Here is a 15697-nt window from a genome sequence, read left to right as displayed (position 1 = left end):
ATTCGATTCCATTTGAGAAGATGGCGTACGTACTAATCGATCAACGCAATGTCGGCCTCCTCATCACTTGAGCTAGACGACATGTAACTCACTTCACTTGACACGACGTTCACTCGGTGTATCCACAGGATTTCTCATTTCCACCCCAAGAACTGGGTCTAGCCTGGATATCTTTACAACAATGCCTCGTATCCATCAATCGGCCCTCTCATATCTCACAACAAGAAGAACCATCGTCTTCTTCGACACCAACCCAATCCCCGATTTTGTGATGACCGCTTTGATGAACAACAACTCCCCTGACCAACCGACCGACCTGACCTAACCCGACCCGACCATAGCCTATCCACACACACAAGAATGTATGTACGTCGACCTTCAAGACTTTCTTTCGCATCCCATTCCATCGCAAGCAACCCCCTGCATCCGCTGCCCCCCCAACCCCGCAAACCACCGCCGCTGAAAAGGAAAAAGAGAAAAAACTTACGCGTCGTTGGATCAACGATCCCCATGTCACAAATCTTTCTCCCCCGCAGGAAGCAGCTTCCAAAGTCGTCGCGATCGTCCGCGGGGGATGCGGCAGTTTCATGTCCAGGAATTGTGCAGGGTCGTTTGTTCTCGATCTCGCAGTCGGTATTTTGTTGTTGTCGTCGTGGTGTATCGGCATGTGGAAGGAAGCGGTCCAGAGAAGTCGGTGCCGTGTGTGTAGTGGGTTGTGTTTTATCTTGTTCGATGTAGTGTCGTCGTGTTGTTGCAGAGAAACCAAGCAAGTCGTGTCCACTAGCCGCCCTTCCGCTCGGCTTCGTTAGCCGGCATAGGCTGGCCTCCAGATCCATTCGAAGACTTGGCGCCCGTGGTAGACTTGTTCTTCTTGTGGCCTTTCTTCGGTACCTGCTGCCAGGAGGTTTGGCTGTTGCTGTTGGCGAGTGGGCCAGGAGCCTGGAGTGTGGATGACTTGATCGGTTGAGCAGGCTTGCTGGCGGTAGGAATCGGTGCACTTCCTCTGCGCTCATGTCTCGAATCCGTCCTTGGCACGGGGTTTTGGTTCTCGCCCAGTTGCCTGGCAGCTTGCTTCGCATTGGCGATCTTGGCAGCCTTGACAAGGCCGCCATTAGCTTCAGGAGAGTCTTGCTGTGGGTCGAAACCACGTTGGTGCGTCGGAGATGGTGTCCTCAGCTCTGCGACAGGAGAGAGTAGCGGTGCAGCACTGGTGATGGGTGTGCTCTCATGGTAATGGTCTCCGTTCATGGTTCCATTCGGTGATAGGACGTGACGATCCGGCTTGGGCTGGGAGGTCGGCGAAAGTCTTGGTGAAGATGATCTCCTCGCACCATCTGGCGTCGTGGGAGCAAAGTCGGTACGTAGAGGCAGAGGCTTTGAACGAGCATTCTCGTCCAGCTGCAATGGCTGTGGAACCTCATTCTGAAGTTGCTGACCCTGCGTATGCACGCCATTAGCCTTCTCTGTGGGTTTTGGCGCAGGTCCTCGATTTGATCCATTCACGATGATGGGTCCCCCAATGTCGGTCTCCGCCGGTGTTGCTGGGGCAGGTGGATTCATGCAATTGGGGTCAACGCCTGGTGGGCTTTGGATGACGGTAGGTTGGCTTGCTCGCCGGTCTGCTGTAGTCGAAAAGCTGCGCAAGTGACCGAGCGGCGATGGTGAGCGAGAGGTATGCCTACCATTCATCATCGGTGGCATCAGATCAGGCGTCACCCGTCGTTGCCTCGATGGTGGATCGCGCAATTGCATCGGTGGAGGCGGCATTTGAGGGGCCGTTGCGAACTGGGGTCCAAGTTGAGGTGACTGCACATAGTAGCCAACGTACTCCTTGGGCAGCGCCGGATCGATGCCATGCCCATTGGCATGCGCTGCCGACAAGTGAGGGTATGGATATTGCATCGCTTGATGGGCTTGCGGATGCATCTGCGACACCGAACGAGGGACCTGATACTGTGGACCAAGAGCGCCTGATGGATCGTATCCAGGATGGGCCTGTTGCTGCATTGCGAGTGGGTGCGGCAGTGTGCGGCCTGGCTGAGACTGTGACCTAACAGAATTAGCTGCACCGTCAGGCACTGACGCGCGATGCGCTTGTCTGCGCAGAGCTGGAACTGCAGCCACCAAAGATGGTGAAGATGGATTCGTGCTCGTGCCGCCGCTTTCTCGAGATCGAGCCTGCGACATGGGAGAAGGCGGTGGATGCATGCGACCTGGGTAGTGGTATAGATAGCCTGGTAACAGCGGTGCCGTTTGAGGTGCATTGTCCATCATACGTGGGCTGGGCACTCCATTGAGGTAGGGCCGTGGGCGCGGTGACCCTTGGGATACGGCCAAATCGCCGACTCGCGCTTGCGCCTGGGCATGCTGTTGTGCTTGCTGATGAGTCAACTGCGCGCGCAGGGCATCTTGCTGTGCTTGCAGGAATTGATACTGCTGGAACAGCTGCTCATGTAGAGAGCCCTTCATCTGGAAATAGTCGCCGTTATTCCCACCCATCGGCGGACTGAAGGGTAGGCTGCGGTTGAGATTGCTGAAGTATGCACCACTCGACGCTCTCCGTCCACCAGGTCGCTGGGCCGATTGATTTCGATTGTTGTTCTTCCGTCTTGATCCAGACCCTTGCTCTCGATTCGATTGTCCAGATTGGGATGCACTCCTCGTCAGGGTCGGCTTGGGCTTGGGCGGCGGTCTCTGAAATATGGGTTTCTCCTCTGGAGGAAACTCATACTGCTCACAGCACCTCTCCAGTTGCAAACCGTCCTCAAGGAGCTCGAACGCGCGCCGTATCTCGAGATGGATCCCATGCCAAGCGTAGTAATCTGCCGAGTTTCCCAAATTTCGAACGGTAGTGAATGGCTCCTCCACACACAATCGATTGTGAGATTCCTTGTCGCCATAGTCAGTCGGATCCCACCCTTTCTCCTTTCTCAGCACCAGCCTGCCCTCTCGTATTGAGACGACATGCTTCGAATACTCGAACTCGTATCCATAATGCCGAAAGAACTGGAAGAGCAGCTCTCCCAGAGACTCCTTGTTGGCGGCTCCACTGCCCTTGAGGGATTCCACATCGTCTGCGAACGAAGAAGTTTCGCCACTCTCTGACTTCCGTCGATGGCCATCCATCTTCTGTAGTGATGGCAGTATCGGCGGTTCTCGTCTTTGCAAGAAACTGATGATCATACATATCCAGGTGTATGAGCTGATGGTGCCACCAAATGCTAGAGAAGATCAGATATGGGGGGTGGGGGGATTGTCTCCGTTTCAACTCACCAGCGTCATTCAGTATTCGTCTCTTAGTCCAATACTTGATGATCTTTGCCAAAGGTCGCACTCTGTCGTCTAGTTGTACATAGGTCCTGATCATCCTGGTGTTCTGCAAAGCGAGCGGGTTGTTCACGTTCAAGTCCATGGCGAGCTCCAACTCTGGATCCCAACACTTCACTATGGGAACCTTGGCGGCAGCTCGACACACCACCTTCTCCATACCATCTGTAATCGAGTCAGCTTCAGTGGAGCATGTTTATTCCTCATGATCTCACTTTTGTCGAGCAACGCAGCAAGCGAATGCATCGACTCCAACTTTTTCAGTGGCGTCGTGATGCAGATATCCACATCGGAATCTGTCGAACTCAAGAGATTGCCCGACGACCCAAACACATTGACGTGGATGTCACTGTCTGGCCACTCCTCGTTCAGTATCCGATCCAGCTTCTCAATCAGCCGTGCTCTCCTGTCTTCACTCTCTTGCGATGGCAATAACCGATCATAGAGCTCGCGCATGTCACCACTAAGCTTGTCTTGCTCGTTCGGGGTCAACGTCCGCTTGGGCTCCTTTTTGGGCGGGCGCAGCTCTTGGTCGCCACCCTCATTGTACGGCATCCGTCTTTTTCTGTACTCTTGACCAGACTCGAACTTGCAAATGACAGGCGCGCCTCGATGAAGTGTGGCTTTGTTGCCCACGGCTTCTGACGCCACGGATCGCGGGGACTGGTTGCTGAGGCCGCGGTTGGGAGAAGGCGAGCGGGAAAAGCGCCTGGTCAGATCTCGCGGCCGCTGGAAGGGTGTCGACGGTACAGAGTTCGAGGACTGGGCATGGAGGCCAGGCCGCGGCATGTGATCAAACCGGTCGGCCATGGTTGCTGATGTGCTCCTGTGTCACGAGCACAGTCCCACTACCGAAGATGTAGGGCCTGCGCTTCCCATTTGAGTCGACCAAGGGCAGCTGCGAGCAGAGTGCAAGCAGAAGAAGCAGTAGCCGGTCAGTCGAGAAGGTGCAGCGGTGTCGAGGTTTCCAATATTAGGTGCGAAGCGGAAGTGTGTCCAGGAGCGGGTGCCCCAGCGGCGGTGTGTGGCAGCGACGAAGGGCGGGGAGAGGGACGGCGGTGGAGTGGCGAGCGGTATTGATACAGTGCAGGCGGGGCGTCGGCGATGGTCGTCGCACAAGCAAAGGTCGAGCGCAGAGAAAGCGCAGAAATGGATTCTTTTGGGCTTTGGGCGGACGTGGGCGTGATGCTTGCCGTAGTAGCGCGGGTGTTTCCAGGAGCGAGCCGTTCGTTTACTGAATAATGAATCGCCCTTCTAATCCAGCACGGCACCAACAAGCCTGCACGCCGGCGAGTGCGCTTCCAATCCGTGCAGTTAACAAGCAAGCCTGTTTCAGGCTGCGCGAGTCGTGGGATGTAAGTGCAAGACGTCGATGTGTGGAGGTTATGTGTGTGTTGTTGCGCGGGACGCGATTTGGGCGACGATTACGGGAATTAGTGGACTGCGAGGGACGATTTGAAAGGATCAGGTCGACCGCGCGCCTGTGGTTCGCTGCCCCGGGCACGATCCCAGGTGGCTTGCTTTGGCGAGAAAGGCGCATCTCTCGACACGCGCCCGCCGAGCATCATGAACAAACACTCCTATTCTTCCAGAATCTCCTGCCACGATACTAGTACCCTCCGTCATACACCCTCATCTCACCCCCATAGACGTCCCTGTTGGCCGTACATTAAGGTACCTCGCCAATCCACGCAAGCGGCTAGAATACGGACTTGCCGCTCGTAATCTCACCCGCTACTTGTCCTTGCGACACGCTTTCTCCTGGCCGCTGCTCAAACGGGACTCATCTCACCTCACTTCTGTCTGAAAACGCAGCCACCGGACTCAGGAACGCCCTCTTGTGCTGCCGTCTGCATGCACCATCCTCGTGGGCGGGCGGGCTGGCTGGCTGGCTGACTGCACTCAGCTCCGCCCTCCTTACCAACACATCTACTGTACACTACTTCCACGGACTGCGCTTCTATTCCCATCACATTACCCTAGGCGCACGCTTACGGTACTTGTCTGCCATTGTTGCTGCCAAGACTGTACAATATCTACTTCTTTCAGCCCCCAAGCCTCCGCTCTCAGAACTTACACAAAGCCTGCAAGTTCTCCTTCGTCTTCGCATTGTACTCCTTCACGAGGTTGGACATCTCCCTGAACTCAGTAATCCCCGCATCCCCCATACATTCGTACAGAAAGCTCTCGCTGCTCGTCACCACCGCCCCCTCAGCCCGCAACCGATTCAACGCAATGAGCACCTCTTGCGGATTACAGCTGGAGACCCCATCGGCAATCACGTACACCTTATGTCCCTCTCGCAACAAGTCGAGCGTAGTCTGAGTGACGCAGATATGCGACTCAATGCCCACGATGATGCACTCCCTCTTCTCGCTGCCGAGTCCTTTGAACGCCTTTTGCACCTCGGGGGTCCACATGGAGAAAGCACTCTTATCTGCGTGTACCTTTGTCTTGACGCCGTCGGCGCTGTCTAGGCCTAGCTCGGGACATGTCTCTCCCAGTTTCCCTCGCAATTGAGTGGTTGCAATCACAGGTATGTCCAAGATCTGACTGGCTTTCAAGAGCTTCTGGGTCGTTGATACAACCTTTGCGAACTCGTAAATTGCTCCTCGGAACTTCTCTTGCAGGTCACAGATACTGAGGATATCGTCAGCGTCGGCTAAAAGTTAGGGAGGGGGGAGGCAGGGCGAACAAGAGCGTCGGTCTCACTGTCATAGATCATTAGCTTGGCGATGTTTCAAGGACAGCAATGTCAATACCGAGCCGACGTGCTGGGCCAGCCATAGCGAAGGAGACCAAATGAGAGGGATGGCACGTGAACGTGTGATCAATAGCAGTCGTGATATGTCGCAGAAGACGAATGAGGTCTGCTATCAAACTGCTCGGTTATTCGAGTGTCTTCATGTGCGTCTCCAGTGGCCGCATTAGCCGCTGCCATTCACCCGCAAAACCCCAGACTGCACAATGACGCTTCATGTGGGTCCCTTCCGTTCCGTCGCCAAATCGACGTTGCCAAGATCTCAACCCCTGCATGCCCATGTGAATGCTGAGCGACGTCCAACGTCCTTCTCTCAAACATCCCTCTTGCGCTTCTTCGATGCCTCATCAGAGCGAGCTTGATTCATCTGCTTCTCAGGCTGAGCCTCCTTGCCCTTTCCCTTTGTCCTCTTCGAAGCATCTCTCTTGGCCTCATCGTCGTCGGTCTTCTCCTCATCTTCGTCGGCCTGATCTTCATCGGTCTCACCGTTGTCGTTCTCATCTTCGTCGTCGGTCTTCGCCTTGTCACCTCTCTTCTTCGCCTCGCCGTTCTTCTTCACACCCTCATTCTTTCCCATCATCTCATCATAAGCCTCCTCACTCCTGCCATAAAAAAGCATCCAATCGCCCTTCGACAGCGTCGAGTCAAGATACTTCGTATCCGTAACATCCAGCTGATCGACACCAATCTCCTCAAGACTGCCATCGTCGCAAATGACCCTCAATTCACCGCCCGTCTTGATAGCGTCGAGTTCGCCTTTGATCGTCCTGTTGGCCCACGGACGGCTCGGCGTGGCACTCGCCCTGAACGCCGCCTTGATCTCGTCGATGCCTTCCTGGCCACGCTTCATCGCCTCGCCGGCATCGTAGAGTGGGTTGCAGATGAGTCTGGCGGCGATGATATTGACCTCCTCGACGGGCTTGTCGGCTGCGCGAGCGAAAGGGATGGGGTCGAATTGGTAGCGGATGTGCTCGGCGAGGTTGATGTAATCGTGAGGTTGCCAGCGGATGTAGAACGGCGGTTTGATGCAGAACTTGTCTGGGTTCTTGAATTCGACGCCCTCTTCGCTGGACCAGGTTGTGAGGTATCGTGGCGCGCGCTGCTTCATCTTGTCGAGCGCACTCTTGCGGGTGATAGTGCGATCTATCCGCGGAGCTTCAGTGCTGGCTGTGGCACCAGCCGTCGTGTCGGCAAGCTGGTCTGCTGGGGATGCGGCTGGGGAGCCGGTGCGAGGTCTCTTGTGAGGTGGTGCCTCATCGTGGTCGGCGGCGGATGCCTCGCGCTTGGGAGCGCGGGCGGAGGCAGAGCTTGCTTGACGCGAGGGTGAGCCAGCACCCTCGTCGTCGCTCCCCGTCAAGTCGATGATGGTCTGCGGCATGCGAGAGGCAGACATGATGCTGGTATGCTGTGTAGGTTCGGGGATGATTTTGAGAAAAAGTGAAGAGAAGTTCGTTGGCTTGTGATTGAAGAGGGCAAGCTTATGAAGAGGAAAGGAAGCGCAAGTGAGTGGAATAAGTAGTTTCTGTGAGCCTACCTTACAATAACAAGCGACGACAATAGGATCTACAAAACATGCTGCAATGACAATAGGAACGCACGGGCGTGTTTGGCGAAGCTATTGTACAAACGCTGCACAATAGGGCTTGGTGGGGACAGAATTCATTCACTTCAACTTTCACTTAGTCATACCCGCCACCCCATCAGCCAATTGCTTGCACGTAGCCATAAAACCCCAAGTATTCGCCACATTCCACTCGATCCCCTTCCCACCATCCGGCGACGTCGTCCCACAGCCATCAGAAAGCAGTACACAATCATACCCCTTCGAATAAGCATCCGTAAACGTCCCCGATACACACTGATCCGTATTCACCCCCGTGAAGAACAACGTCTTCAACCCTTCCTTCTCGAGAAAGACCTCCAGATCCGTGCCGACGCCCCAGAGGCCCGACATGCGGTTCTTGTGGATCCAGACGTCGGGTCGGGAATGGAGTTTCGTGCCTTCCTCATAGATTTTATTCAACGGCGGACAGAGATCAGAATTCCACGCATCGCGCATGAGCATAGGACCCGCTTCAATCTCCTCGCCCGTCTCAGGATCTTCCACTCTCCCCAAATCCTTTCCATAACCCTTGAAAACGCTCGTCTTCTTCCCATTCTCAAGCAATACGTCCCCACCGACGTATCGTGGATTGCCCTGTTTATCGGCTCCAATCGTATCCACCATATCCTCGAAATTTATTCTCCGACCTGTACCGTCATCCTCAATGACTTCAAACCCATTCGGCCTCTTCGCCGCCGGCGGCATCTTATCTACCTCTTTCTCCGTTAAGCCCCAGTTCACCCACACCACCCGAATGCCAGCTTTCCTGCACCCTGGGATGGCGTTCTCGACTAACTGATCCGATGCTGCGTGACCGGCTCCTCTTTTCCTCCCGAATGCTGGACTGAGGAAGTAGTTCTGCATATCGATGACGATGAGAGCCGTTTTCGCTGGATCAACTGTGATGGGCTTGGTAGATGTTTCTATCCTCACGCTCGGTGTGATCGGAGGCGAGTCAGGTTTGGCTGGGTGGGTGAGATCGAAGCCGGTCTTTGAGGAGTAGAGCCAGAAATTGGAGGCGTTGCCAATGACGGCGCGGTAGTGTTTCTCATCGCCATTGGTAGCCATCTTGTTGAACAGTGTAGATGATCGCCTGGATCTGTAGACGGTGTGATCAGCTGGACATTGAGAAGATTGTCTGCTATTTCAAGTCAGCGAAGATGTCCTTATCTTTCTCTCTTACGTCCACAACACGAAACTAGATAGCAGTGCGAAGGTAGTAGAGTTGTAGAGCTTGACCTGCCGATCCGGGTGAGCTCTTCGGCCAAGCTCTGCCCGTTCAACTGTAGCAACATTGAGAGACTGGGAGTACTGAACTCGCTAATTGTGGTATCAAGTCTACGAATACCTACACAGCTCATGAGCATGTCTTCGACGATCATCCAAGTTTCCAATCGAACATACAACACCTGCTCCCGTTGCGCCACACCATGCCTCATTGAATCGAGCGCTACTCCTCGTACTTGTTCCCTGGTACCATTTCTCTGCCCTTTTCTAGTACACCTTTGAGGTACTCGTATACGGCGAATGTCACTGCTTGGCCAGGAGCGACACGGGCAACTCTGGGAGTAATGCCCATCCAGAAGGCACGCGCACCTTCTTGCTTGAACATTTGCGACGCGATCATGGTAATGCGGCCCATGGCAGTCTGACCAGGCTCGGCAGGTGTTCGTTGCAGACGAGTCTTGATCGTATCGATGGGTGCGTTGCAAAACGGTCCAACAGCTCCAGAGATGAGACCAATACCGGCAGTGGTGTAGCTGGGAAGCGGTTTGGTGGGATCTTCGCTATTGCGTTGAATCAAATCCTTCAATTCAGTGTATGCAGTGAAGTTGGCGGCTTGGTTGGTTCCTTGTCTGAGGGCTGTGAGTGATACACCTCGGTAGAGAGCGCCAATTCCCTCTTCTTTCACAACAGTGTAAGCTGCATGTGCAGCATTGCGATATTGCGGCACATCTAGAGGATCTGCCATGCTATGGTGTTGTGCTTGCAGCCTAATCTTGACCACCTCCATTGGACACACCACTGCCACAGCTTCGGTGACACCAGCGGCAAGACCGGCGAGGAAGTTGCTACTACCGGCAACTCGTCCGTCTTTGTCCGCAAGCAATTGCTTGTACCACTCGTAACTCGTGAATCGGATGGCCATCTTTGGGACAATTCCAGTGAGCACAGCTCCCAGGCCCTTGTACAGACCCAGAGGCGTTTCTTTTCTCGCAATCTCAACACCAGTCTGGATAAAGCCGCGTCTTTTTGCTCCTGCCGTTCGCTGTCGCCGTGAAAGTTGCATACGAACTTTGATGGTGTCGAGTGGATGGCAAGCAAGGGCCTCCATCATACCAGCTCCTCCACCAGCTGCTTCAATGTAAGCTTATGGAACGCCTTTGAAGTGACTCTGAACGCACCGATGAGGTTTGTCGCTGCAGAGGCTGGCTTCTTGCCGCCAGGCCCAGAGGTAGTCTTCGCCGACATTTTGATTGAAATGTCGGCGCTACCATGCAGCACAAGAAAGAAGCTCTGTAATGACTTCTAGTCTTCAATGGACTTGAACCAGAGGCCGTTTGTTATTCGTACTGGTACGTCGAAGGTCTTGCCTGTGTTCTCAAGCTACAAGGAGTGAGTCAAAGGAACAAGGAAAGAAGATCTAGAGTTCAAAATTGTCGCACGAGCACATCCTGGTGGCCGAGGAAGTTGTCGAGGCTCATTACGTAGCGTGACAGCTTCAGCCAAGTGTGGCTTTAACATCGCGTTGACGCGGAGTCCTGTCCTGTCCCTGGCGCTCTAGCAAAGGACGAGCGGAGCAAGTACCTCGGGCAATCGCGGATAGCCTCAGACTGTCAAACATCTGACTCCGATGCGCTTTCGGTTATCAGAGTCAAGGGCGACTCTAGAACTGCGTTCCGAGGTCGGCCAGCATTTGTTGAAATCGTTCTTTTCACATCATGTGAGTTCCTTATGATGACGACAGAGGAGCACTGGTGAAGCTTCCATTTGCATGTGCAAGTCTGGCTGAAGCCGAGACTAGGTTCGCGGGGCTGGGAGGGGCATGATCTGCCGACGCCAAGAAGCAACCTGGGATCCTTCAAAGGCTGACACGTGGGTGAGGTTGCAATTCCAATACAAATCATGAGCTTTCGAAGAGTTGGAATTCCAGACTGAGTTCCTCGTCGCCAGCCTGTTGTGTAATGGGTCCTTTCTCGACCTCTTCGCCGACAAAGTCTCGAAGTTCGGCGTGGCTTAGACGCTGCCAGCGTGAAGAATTGACATTGTTGCCGTCCAAAGTTTCTGGAAAGAATGTATCGCAGTCATACTCCTTGGAGATTCGGGTAAGGAGGATATGCTTTGTCTGCGGTAGATCCAACGCAGCCTTGTAGATGCTGGAGCCACCAATAACGAATGCCCTGCCAACCGGCAGCGACTTGCCGTCTTTAATCAGTGCTTCAAGATCTTTGAGAGCAGAGACAATATCTGAGCCGACCACAACATCGTCCGGGACGTTTTGCAGCTGCGAACGCCCCTGGGTGCTGATGATGATGTTCGTACGGTCCTGGAGAGGTCTGAACTTTGGAGGAATGCTCTCCCAAGTCTTTCTTCCCATAATCACAACATTGCGTTGGGTTCCTGACAAGATTTTCTCCTTCAAAGCATCAGACTGGACGGATCCCGTGTTCTTGGGTATTGGGACTCGTTTGGTGACACGCGCGAAGAAACCCATGTCCTTCTTCAGCATGGGCCATGGCAGGCCTCCATTCTTGCCAATGCCATTCTTCGCAGTGGCCGCAACGATGAGAGTCAGAGGGATCTGGGTGAGTGACATGTCGTCTGCCATGAGTGTTGATGGATTTGGGGATGCTGGGATGGGAAGCAAGTAGGAATTTGAATTTGAGGCAAGAAGCTCGAATCGCGTCCATGAGACCAAATGGGAATAGCGCGAATGCACGTATCACGACCGCATCACGACGGTCACATGAAGAGCATGTCGAGTGAATGTCGGGCATTCGACAATGAAATTGCTGCGTGCCTGGAATTGGATAGCCGTAGGTCAGTAAAACTGTATAGGGCCTTTCGAGGTGTTGGTCCTGAGGCACTGCTCAAGAATGATCCCGCACGCCATGTTACCTCATGTTCATATTAGAACATAACGACCCTCTATGTGTGTGACTGAGTGAGTTCCAAACGGCGATCTCGTGCATGTATACTCTTCCTTGGTGTGTTGTTTCTCACATTGAACTGTAACATGTGAAGGTGTAGGAGACCTGTATAGACCCACTTTCTGCGCTAGTCGGCCCAGCCGCTGCTCCTTGCTTCCGCGCTCGCGTTTCCACCTGCACCTCGCCGTGCTCCCTTCCAACTTACAACCTCACCTTCTCTGCGCACAACACACCGAAACACTCATCAATTCGAGCAATATCACGGGACAATTGAGACACAATGCCGCCAAAACAGCCATCAGGTACTCATGCCCTGCGATCAGCCTCTTGCGCCAGTACTAACTCCACCCAGCAACAGCATCCGACAACACGCCCCTGGCACCCAGCGTCGAGAAGGCATACTATCGGAAATGCATTCAACTCAAACGACGGTTAAACGAGGTGGAAGCAGCGAATGATGAGGCCAGGATCAGAAGAGTGCGACTTGACCGATCCATCCTGAAGATGCGACTCGAACGAGCGTTCCTGTTGGATGAGCTGCGCAAGCGCATGGACTACAATGTCGACGCAAGTGAGGGCAGCGGGGAGGAAGGCATGGCGACTCCACCGCCCGACCGACCACATCGCGATAAGAGGCGGAGACAGCAACCAGCTCCGTCAACCGGTCCATCGACCAGCACATTCCAAGCTACGGCATACACACCATCAGGACAACGGACTTCTGAGCCTGGTGCGGGCGCGACCACGCCAATGGCACCTGCGGGCCATCAGAATGCTCACGAGGACGCACGCTACGGTCATGTCGATCCCAGTCAGCAGCTTCCCAGCCAACCAGCAGCTCTTCCACACGGCAGCCCCTACGGTCCACCGCCGACTGGTGTCCCAAGCGGCCCGCCACCAGGAGCCATGAACGGTGGCAGCTATGAGGATCGAGACGAGCGGCCCATCTCGCGGCAGGCGGGTGCTGCTGGGGAGCCAGTAGGCGCAGGGCCAACAATAGTTGAGGAGAACGGTGAAAGGAAGATAGCGTCGTCATCAGCAGAAAGCGCTAACGCCGATTCTCAGCGTGGAGGTTTCGCGGCTGTCAATCAGTGACAGGATTGCCAATGAGCATGTTCACCACGTTCACACTAGTAGAAGGAAGCCCTGAACGTTACCGTGGAATGCCTAGCCTTCGCCGCCCAGTCCGTCGAACGGAGACCACGGAACAGCTACGCACACAGACAGCTGCAGATTCAGCATATGAGACGGAAAGCGACCATGGGAGTGAATCACCCATCTCATATGATGCGGAACAGCTTGAGATCATATTCTTGTGACACACCATGCAACCCCGGTGCAGGAGCACTGGCGAGCTTCCGCAGTCTAAAGCATGCGCCTCCACAGAAATGACGAAGTTGGGAAGCACTGCTCGACGCGACATCTGCCTAACCGGTATTCTTGACCCCAGATAGGCGGACGCGCTGCCCTCGATGGCTTTGCAAAGGTTCGATCACGGCAGGGCTTCGATGAAAATGAGGACGATCTTTGAGAAAGATGGTGTGAATTCATCCACGCCGAAGGACGAGAGGCTTCACCTTCCCCATCATTGATAACGATATGCAGACACGAAATCAGAACTGCCAAAACACATCCTTCAGGCAGCAGCGGCGGCAGCAGCCTGACCCCTCCCACCCGTCTTCCCAGCCCTATAGACCAACCCCCCATCATCATCAAACAAATCCCACTCCATCAAATCACAAAGCTCCTTCGCCTCGCGATGATACTCCTCAATCTTATCCTCATACTGCTCCCGAACCTCCTGAAACCGAAACCACTTGCGAATATGGTGCGGCAGGTCCTTGAAGCTCTTCTCGGAGATGATGTCGTCGTCGTTGGTGGCGGCGCGCACGAGGCCCTGCCGGCGCTGTTTGAGGTACTGCTTCTTGGCGATGGCGATTTGGACATGGGCGGTGTGCGCGAAGAAGACTTCGCGGAGCCAGAGTTTGGCGAGGGAGAGGTCGTAGAAGGGGTTGGGTGGGCCGGTTATGACTTCGTCTTCTTCTGAGATGCTCTCTTCGGGGTTTTTCTTGATGCCTGCCTCGTAGTCTTCCTTCGACGCGTAGGTGTACCTCTCGTCTTTGAGTTCTATGGCCTCTTTGGGCGCGGTTCGAGGCGAGCTCTTCAGGTGGTCGAGGGTCTCTTGCATGTAGATCTTGGCCTTCAAGAGGGAGGCTGGGGCGTAGCCGTAATGCGTGGCAATCGTCGCCCAGTCCAGGGCGATTCTGAACCGGTCCGCGGCGTTGAAAGGGAACGCTGCGATATTAAAAATGCCGTAGTCCGCGCGCTTTGAGCTCTGTACTGGTTTGAAGCCCAAAACGGCCTGGAGAGTATTCCACCAGCTCGGGGTTCCGGCACTCGGAGCTGGGTACGAATCGAATGGTGTGGGTTTCACGTCGTCTGGCGGCTCGTCCTCAATGTACTTCCAGGAACTCTGGGCGTAGAACTCGCCAAGTTCGTATGCGGCTCTGCTGTGGCCGCTTGTGGCGGCCTTCATCATGTGAAAGAGCCAGTCGCTGGTATACATGGGAATCGTGCTTTCGTAGTCGTGGTAAGCCTTGCACGAGTAATCTGCGTACAGGTAATGCGCGTCCGGGTCGTCCTGCTGACAACCGATTTCAAGGGCCCAGTTAGCCTGTCTGGCTTCTCCCCTACGACGATGGATGTGGAAAAGGTCGATCCAGGGTGAAGTCAGTTCGAACTGGTCCGCTTCCTTCCCCCTTTGTCTAACGCCTTCTTCAATCTCCCTCTCGGCCATGGTTGCAGCTTCTACAGCCGAAGCCATTGCGCTGGTCCACATCCTGATGGCCGTTATCTCATCACCCAGTACTTCCGCGATTCTTCCCTTGAGCACCTTGGCGCGGTAGTTGTGGCCCGACTCTACGATCTGATCCAAGTGCTCGCTGGCGGATTGGACCTCCTTACTCCGAAGTGCCCCTGGCGTTTTGATGTGCTGAAGGACAGCATGCCCCATCACACTGATTGTCGATTCCTCATGTCCCGCACGGGAGCTGCTGAGCAGCAACTTCTTGCCAAGAAACCCATGTTCTGGGTTGAACTCCGCAATATATAAGAGGGTTCTTGATATCGTACGGCAGTCCGACTGGGGGACGCCATGCTCCTCAATAAGTTTTAAAAACTTGTCTGGGTCTACACTCGGGCGGCCCTTCGCCTGTCTGGCAAGCTTATCGAAGCCGTTTAAAAAATCCGTGGCCGTGTCTGCGGTGACGGAGAGACCACGCCTACGGTGCAAGTCTCGGAGTGCATTGTAGAACAGATCACTTTTCTCCACCTCAATTTCTTGCATATCTCTCGCCTCTTCAGGAGTCAACGCTCGTCTCTTGAGTCTGGAATCTCGATCGAACGTCGATGGCGCTTTCCGGTGGGTTGCATATTGCCGGTGATGCGTGTCATTGGGAGAAGCGAGCTGTCGTCCACATTTGCACGCGCAAACATGGCTTGACTGGGCAAGAGATGGCAGCTGGCGTTTCAAAGATTGCGGCAGGCTGCGTTGTAGCATCGGCGTTGTCGTCGTGAAGTTTGGGAGATATCCGTCCCAGGAGCTTCGAGGTCGCATGTGCTTTCGATTAAGGTTTAGCTATGCAGCGGATCTATCCGTCCATTGCATATCGCATCCCGGACCCGGCGCCTGCGTGACGCTCAGGTCCCAGGCAGATGACAACTTCACTCACCTGCTTCGCGTCACATGTCCGTTGACTTGTGTGAGACATGCTGTGTGGTCATCTGGACTGAGATGGCAGCTTCTCCTATTCCTAGTTCCTAGACTTCCCTTTACCGGAAGACAAGTCATCGCCC

General features: G+C 54.6%; 8 protein-coding genes across 8 annotated transcripts; 1 reads left to right on the top strand and 7 right to left on the bottom strand.

Annotated features, from left to right (window-relative positions):
• Positions 1 to 780: 780 nt before the first annotated feature.
• Positions 781 to 4137, bottom strand: M409DRAFT_56485 (uncharacterized protein; the record flags this gene model as incomplete). Its single annotated transcript, XM_033813308.1, has 3 exons — positions 781 to 3221; positions 3274 to 3492; positions 3543 to 4137. 3 exons carry the CDS (start codon positions 4135 to 4137, stop codon positions 781 to 783), a joined length of 3255 nt encoding a protein of 1084 aa, XP_033665561.1.
• A 1256-nt stretch (positions 4138 to 5393) lies between these two features.
• Positions 5394 to 6114, bottom strand: M409DRAFT_25065 (uncharacterized protein; the record flags this gene model as incomplete). The annotated part of the gene is made up of 3 exons (XM_033807529.1): positions 5394 to 5967; positions 6023 to 6038; positions 6090 to 6114. 3 exons carry the CDS (start codon positions 6112 to 6114, stop codon positions 5394 to 5396), a joined length of 615 nt encoding a protein of 204 aa, XP_033665560.1.
• Positions 6115 to 6401: 287 nt separating this feature from the next.
• On the bottom strand, positions 6402 to 7481 carry M409DRAFT_25064 (uncharacterized protein; the record flags this gene model as incomplete). The annotated part of the gene is made up of 1 exon (XM_033807528.1): positions 6402 to 7481. The coding sequence occupies one exon, from the start codon at positions 7479 to 7481 to the stop codon at positions 6402 to 6404; it is 1080 nt and encodes a 359-aa protein (XP_033665559.1).
• A 282-nt stretch (positions 7482 to 7763) lies between these two features.
• M409DRAFT_67783 (uncharacterized protein) lies at positions 7764 to 8759 on the bottom strand (the record flags this gene model as incomplete). The annotated part of the gene is made up of 1 exon (XM_033817547.1): positions 7764 to 8759. The coding sequence occupies one exon, from the start codon at positions 8757 to 8759 to the stop codon at positions 7764 to 7766; it is 996 nt and encodes a 331-aa protein (XP_033665558.1).
• Positions 8760 to 9141: 382 nt separating this feature from the next.
• On the bottom strand, positions 9142 to 10163 carry M409DRAFT_25062 (uncharacterized protein; the record flags this gene model as incomplete). Its single annotated transcript, XM_033807527.1, has 2 exons — positions 9142 to 10046; positions 10097 to 10163. The coding sequence occupies 2 exons, from the start codon at positions 10161 to 10163 to the stop codon at positions 9142 to 9144; spliced, it is 972 nt and encodes a 323-aa protein (XP_033665557.1).
• Positions 10164 to 10815: 652 nt separating this feature from the next.
• M409DRAFT_67781 (uncharacterized protein) lies at positions 10816 to 11508 on the bottom strand (the record flags this gene model as incomplete). The annotated part of the gene is made up of 1 exon (XM_033817546.1): positions 10816 to 11508. The coding sequence occupies one exon, from the start codon at positions 11506 to 11508 to the stop codon at positions 10816 to 10818; it is 693 nt and encodes a 230-aa protein (XP_033665556.1).
• Positions 11509 to 12122: 614 nt separating this feature from the next.
• On the top strand, positions 12123 to 12937 carry M409DRAFT_67780 (uncharacterized protein; the record flags this gene model as incomplete). Its single annotated transcript, XM_033817545.1, has 2 exons — positions 12123 to 12144; positions 12195 to 12937. The coding sequence occupies 2 exons, from the start codon at positions 12123 to 12125 to the stop codon at positions 12935 to 12937; spliced, it is 765 nt and encodes a 254-aa protein (XP_033665555.1).
• A 541-nt stretch (positions 12938 to 13478) lies between these two features.
• Positions 13479 to 15612, bottom strand: M409DRAFT_67779 (uncharacterized protein; the record flags this gene model as incomplete). The annotated part of the gene is made up of 2 exons (XM_033817544.1): positions 13479 to 15256; positions 15588 to 15612. 2 exons carry the CDS (start codon positions 15610 to 15612, stop codon positions 13479 to 13481), a joined length of 1803 nt encoding a protein of 600 aa, XP_033665554.1.
• Positions 15613 to 15697: the final 85 nt, after the last annotated feature.

The sequence above is a fragment of the Zasmidium cellare genome (assembly GCF_010093935.1).
Source record: "Zasmidium cellare ATCC 36951 unplaced genomic scaffold M409scaffold_25, whole genome shotgun sequence".
NCBI classification, from domain to species: domain Eukaryota; kingdom Fungi; phylum Ascomycota; class Dothideomycetes; order Mycosphaerellales; family Mycosphaerellaceae; genus Zasmidium; species Zasmidium cellare.
Note: the sequence above shows the minus strand (reverse complement) of the source record. Positions and strands in the feature narration are given on the sequence as shown.